We start from the raw sequence: 6,126 nt of genomic DNA, 5'->3' as shown, positions 1-6,126 counted from the left end.
GGATCCCCAATGATTGAAGTAGCAAATGAACACATCAAAACCAGTCTGGGAGAATCCGAAGAACGTAGGAAAGCGGCAGGGCATGGTGAGCAAAAGAGCAAAACTAGCTGAGGCAGGCCAGCTGCTAGGCATCTCCTCTGAGGATGCCGGACAGGGTAGGCTCGGCATGCACGTCATTTGGAAAAGCGACCGTCTTACTCCTTGCTTGCTCATATATATATGTGTTGAGCTCGACTTGGTCCCTGCTTCTCGCTGCCATTTCTCCTCTCTGCATCTAGGTGTCCTAGTCACTTGGGTTCCCTCCCTGTTCACTTCCAGGAGAAGGGGGAGATGGCAAGGCGAGAAGACGACTCCCACACCAACGGGTCCGTGTTCGAGGCGTCCGTGGAGGAAGGGAGGAAGGACAAGGCGGAGGTGTACGACGATCACCAGCCTGAGGCTCACGAAGATGCGGTCTGCGGCATGCCGGCGTCCGTCTCGTTCCTTCAGCAGGTACGTGATCGTATCGATCGAGTCGATAGTCGTACGCTAGCCTGCATGTATCAATGCAGCAGCAGAATGACACTTCCTGTCCTGTGTGTGCGCGCGCGCCTGTCGTTGCTTTCTCTGATTAGTTTTCTTACACTTTGCGGCCCTTGCCGGCGTGCTTGCACGCAGCTCCTCGCCGAGTTCTTCGCGACGTTCTTCTTGATCTTCGCCGGCTGCGGCGTCATCACGGTGAACCAGAAGAACGGCATGGCCACGTTCGTGGGTGTCGCTGTGGTGTGGGGCATGGTCGTCATGGCCATGATCTACGCCGTGGGACACGTCTCCGGCGCGCACATCAACCCCGCAGTCACCCTTGGCTTCGCCGTCTCCGGCCGGTTCCCCTGGAGGAAGGCAAGTTAACTAATCAAACGGCGGCACGATTAACCAACTACTGGTCCACTTCAGCGATCCATGACTAACTTACTCGATCGATCGATTGCATGTTCATGCAGGTCCCGGCGTACATGCTGGTGCAGACGGTGGCGGCGACGGTCGCAAGCCTGATGCTGCGGTTGATGTTCGGCGGGAGCCACGAGCCCGCGCCGGTGAACCTCCCTGGCGGCTCCAACATCCAGTCCCTCGTCCTCGAGTTCATCATCACCTTCTACCTCATGTTCGTCGTCATGGCCGTGGCCACCGATGACCGAGCGGTAACTAATTGAGCTAAGCGCGCGCGCTCGACATGTCCATCTGAAATTCTGAACCGATCAGACTGATGGACGCATGCTACTTCTCACGTTGCTGTGCAGGTCGGGCAGATGGCCGGGCTCGCGGTGGGCGGAACCATCATGCTTAACGTCCTGTTTGCCGGGTACGTACGCACGCACGCACGATTCCGTTTACTTATTTCCGCTGAACACACATGACATATGCCCGATCGATCAACAGGCCGGTGTCGAGTGCATCGATGAACCCGGCGAGGAGCATCGGGCCGGCGCTGGTGGGGAGCAAGTACAAGTCGCTGTGGGTGTACATCTTCGGGCCGTTCGCTGGCGCGGCGGCCGCAGCGTGGGCGTATGGCCTCATCCGCCCCACCGACAAGACCCTCGGCGAGCTTACCAAGAGCATCTGCCGGACCAACTGACGAGCTGCTCAACGTAGTACGTACGTGTGCATATCTTCTGCGGTTGTGTATGTTTGGATCGACGCATTCCTGTCCATCCAAGTGAGTGAATAATACAGTAGTTAACCGGTATATGCCGTGGCAAGTGTGGCGCCGGAAGATGGTTATAATGTCGCGTTATGCAATGGTATGATCGGCTGGATGAGTATATACGAAAGAATTAAGGTCGATGTGTTTCGGTCGATACATGTTGAGACACGCAATAGAAACGAGACGGTAATGATATTATAGGTGATAGGTCGTAACCGTGACATATTTTTAACGTGCAAGTGACCGGTAACTTTTTTACCTGTCACTTATGTTAAGACATAAGTAACGGGTTAATAGGTTACCCGTCTCTTATATTTAGATACAAGTGACGTGTAAACTCTTCACCTGTCACTTATGTCACAAGTGACAGATTAAGAGGTTATCTGTCACTTATGTGTAGGTTATCCTGCAGGATTGTCCTGTTTCCTAGCTGCATCTTGCAGCATAGTCAGGATTTGACAGTCATCTTTTCCTTGCAAATAAAAAAGATACATACAAATCCACATTAACAAATACACTTATATAAGAACTTACTTCATCACAGAATCGCAAAGGTTACGAAGTTCTAATCAATTCATCATAGATCGCAAATGTTATAAAGTTTCAATCAATTCATATTACATAATACTTCACATTCTAGGGTTTCTATATTGCAACTCGCCATGTGGGTTAATGACTTCATATAGCAAAAATGACCGTATTAGGTCATAATTGTGATTTTAGTGATTAATGATAACATAGTCATTGGGACTAACATATTTGTCAAAATATATGTTAGTATGTCTTATAGATACAATACATCAAGAAGCCACCGCAGCCGAGGTAAAGTTTAATTGAATTAGAAAAGTCCAAGGAAGATTTACTCCATCGGAAGGTCCGATATAGAGGAGTTTGCACTCATAGGAGTATTGTGTTCAAAGGCTGATAGCCTTACCGGATGGTCCGGTGTTCAGGGGTTAAACTCAACGGAGTATTTTTGACGAAAGGGGAGAAGGCCGATGACCTCACCAGCTAGTCCGGTGATATGCACTAAGTAACACCGGAGTATTTCCTGCAGAGAAGAATGCAAGTGTAGAAGACTAAAGATCAATTCACCAGACAATCCGGTGCTTAGTTTGTGCACACTGGAGTATAGTACCAGAGCATTTCTTGCAGAGGTGACCGCAAGTGCTGAAGAATGAAGATCAACTCACTGGAAGGTCTTGTGATGGATTTGAAGGCACAAGTGAGTGTCCTGTGTTCACAGAGGCATTGTGTGAAATTTCAACGGCTAGTTTCTGAGTTTGTACTCACTGGATGATCCGGTATTAGTACTACTGTTCTCACCAGATTGTTCGGTGTTAGCAGCTTTTCTAAGCCATTGGAAAAATGGCTAGTTATTTGATGCTATAAATACCCCTCCACTCAGTTATTTGAAGGTGTGGTATGCTGCTGGAGTCTAGAGGAAGCTCATATACACTTGAGAAGACATCCAAGCCACCAAAGTGCTTATCCAAGGCAATTAAGCACATGATTAGAGAGTGTTTAGTGTTTATAGGCCTAAAGTGAATTTTAGCTATATGTTGCAGCATAAAGAAGGGATCAAGAAGTGATCCTACCTTGTACCGAATGGTACGTCGGCAACTTGGAGTCTTAGTAACTCACCAGCATCTTGGGCCTTTATTGCTCAAGCTTATTGACCCTCTGACTTAGTGTGGAGCGATAGTAAGACACCTGTACGGGGACGTAAAGACCATTGTCTTGGTGGCTCAAGCTCCAAAGTAATCACAGCGGTAAGTGACCGGAAGAGAGGCTAGTCGTGAGATTTTACCTTGGCGGCTTGGTGGCTCATCGTGCTTGAGATCTTGTCTTGGTGACTAGATAGCTCAAGAGCCATAACCGGAAGAGAATTGGTGACTGGGTGCATATCCTTTGTGGAGCTCTAATATGGATTAGGGGTGGCATTCATGTCATCAATACCACATGACCTCTTGCACTAGAATGTGTCCCGTGAGGTCAATCACCTATTTGGAGGATCAGCCAGTTATGAGTCCAAGCGACAGGCCAAGATCACAGAGTGGGAAATCTTGTCCACCTCCCCTACACGACCCAAGACCCTTAAGTGGGTGGACGTTCCAATCTCCTTCGATGGGTCTAATTGTACTGGAGTCATCAACAACCCAGGCCACTATCCAACAGTGGTTGACCCCACCATCAACAACTGCAATGTAAATTGTATCCTAATTGATGGAGGGTTCCCGTAATATTGTTTCGTGGAGCTCTAGACAACATGCAGATACCGAAATCCAAGATTGAATTGGTAAAGTACACCTTTCATGGCATTACCCTGGGGGATTCATGCAAACCTCTAGGCTGGGTCTCACTGCCAGTTACATTTGGGGATTTGAAGAATTTTCGGATGGAGGAACTCCAATTTGACGTGGCTGATTTTACCAGATTGTAAAGATATCAGGTCTGAAGTGGGTCATTCAAGTCCAGGGTGATAGATGCAGAGTGCTAAAGTGCGAACGTAAGAGCCTCAAGCTAGACAATCCGCCCCTCACGTGAGGTCAACATTGCAGAAGAGGATCTCAAGATCTCAAAGCCTAAAATTGCACCTAAATTAGGTGATGAAGTAAAAACCATCACCCTGGACCCCGCAAAGCCATCCAGGTGCATTCGGATCAGCACTACGCTAGATCCCCAACGAGAACTCGCACTTGTCACGTTCCTGTGGGCTAACTCAGACGTATTTGCTTGGCAGCCATCCGATATGCCTAGAATTCTTAGGGAGGTGATTGAACACAAACTAATAGTATGACTCGACACCCAGCTAGTTCGGAAGAAGCTTCAGCGATTTGCTAATGATCGTAAGGAGGCCATCTAGGAAAAAATAGACAAACTTCTGAAGGTGGGCTTCATAAGGGAAGTCATGTATCCTGAGTGGTTGGAAAATCCCATTATGGTAAAAAAAATCCATTGGAAAATGAGGAATATGCATTGACTTCACTGACCTCAACAAGATCCCTTCCCACTTCTGAGGATCGATCAGCTGGTTGACTCGACCTCTGGTTGCGAAATGCTCAGTTTCCTGGACGCTTACTCAAGATATCATCAAATTAGTATGAGCAAAGAAGATGAGGAGAGAACTTCGTTCATAACTCCTTTTGGAGTTTACTATTATGTCAATATGCCTTTTGGCCTAAAAAGTGATGGGGCCACCTTCCTACATACCGTCCAGCTCACCCTTCACATTCAGATAGGGAGGAATGTGGAAGCATATGTTGATGACGTGGTAGTCAAGAGTCGAATCAAGGAAGACCTCCTCACTGACCTTCGAGAAACCTTGAATAACCTTAGGAAGCATCGGATGATGCTAAATCCTGAGAAGTGTGTCTTTGGTGTAGAATCAGGAAAGTTACAGAGTTTCCTAGTATCCAATCGGGGCATCGTGGTGAACCTAGAAAAAATTAAGGCAATTGAGAAGATGTGTTCCCCAAGGAATAAAAAAGAGGTCCAACGGCTAACATGATGTATGGATGCACTCAGTCAATTCATCTCCTAGCTCGACGAACAGGGACTACCTTTCCTTAAGCTGCTGAAAAATCATGAGACCTTCAAATGGACCAGTGATGCCGAGACAGCGTTCCAAGATCTCAAAAGAAAACTCTCCAACACTCCCGTCCTAACATCATCAGAATTAGGCAAGGAATTATTCTTTTACATTGCAGCTTCCCCTTAAGCTAGCAACACTGCGGTAGTCGTGGAACGACCTGTTGTAGATAAAAGGGAGCGTGTCCAGTGACCCATGTATTATGTCAGTGAGGTGATGCATGGATCTAAGGTACACATGGAGGAGTGCATGTAGATTACGCTCGAGTACCCCTAACTATATAAGGTAGGGAGGGGGCACGTCCAAGACACCTTATCTCACATCAAACCAATCCAAGCACAAGCAAGTCATGCCTTTAGATATCTGAAGTCACAAAACCCCTCAAGATTAGTCGAGTACATAGAAGACCAACACCCATCTAAGATCCATAGCAGAAAATAATCCCCTAGTCAATTAGATCTTGAGCCCTAGACACAGCCAAATTCGCCTACTTCTTAGGGTTAGATACCCCATATTTCATCATTGTACTATGCGATCCAAGAATAATCAAGGCAAGATATGACGTAGGGATATTACCCAACTCAGGGCCTAAACTTGCATAAACTCTGTGTCTCTGTGCGCGATACACTTCTATGGCTACACATGTATCCCTATTTTCCTTATCACAAAATAATATATGGCCAAGTATCAAATCCTCGATGATATCTAGTAGAAAGTTAGGTAGAAAGTTGAAAGCAACTTCAGTGAGCATTATATAACAACCCTACAAATGAAAGTGTAGCAATTTCAATGAAAGTTAAGGTACCGATTTTTGCAAATAGGTTAGCTACTTCAGTGAACTGTTAGATAGCAT

At 46.8% G+C, this 6,126-nt stretch overlaps 1 protein-coding gene across 1 annotated transcript; it reads left to right on the top strand.

The window, feature by feature from the left end:
• The first annotated feature begins 330 nt into the window (after nt 1-330).
• LOC133930102 (aquaporin NIP1-4-like) lies at nt 331-1,612 on the top strand. Its single transcript, XM_062376802.1, has 5 exons — nt 331-492; nt 658-879; nt 981-1,178; nt 1,278-1,339; nt 1,417-1,612. The coding sequence occupies exons 1-5, from the start codon at nt 331-333 to the stop codon at nt 1,610-1,612; spliced, it is 840 nt and encodes a 279-aa protein (XP_062232786.1).
• Nucleotides 1,613-6,126: the final 4,514 nt, after the last annotated feature.

This window comes from Phragmites australis, chromosome 10, assembly GCF_958298935.1.
Source record: "Phragmites australis chromosome 10, lpPhrAust1.1, whole genome shotgun sequence".
NCBI lineage: Eukaryota > Viridiplantae > Streptophyta > Magnoliopsida > Poales > Poaceae > Phragmites > Phragmites australis.
This window is presented reverse-complemented; position numbering and strand designations above follow the sequence as displayed.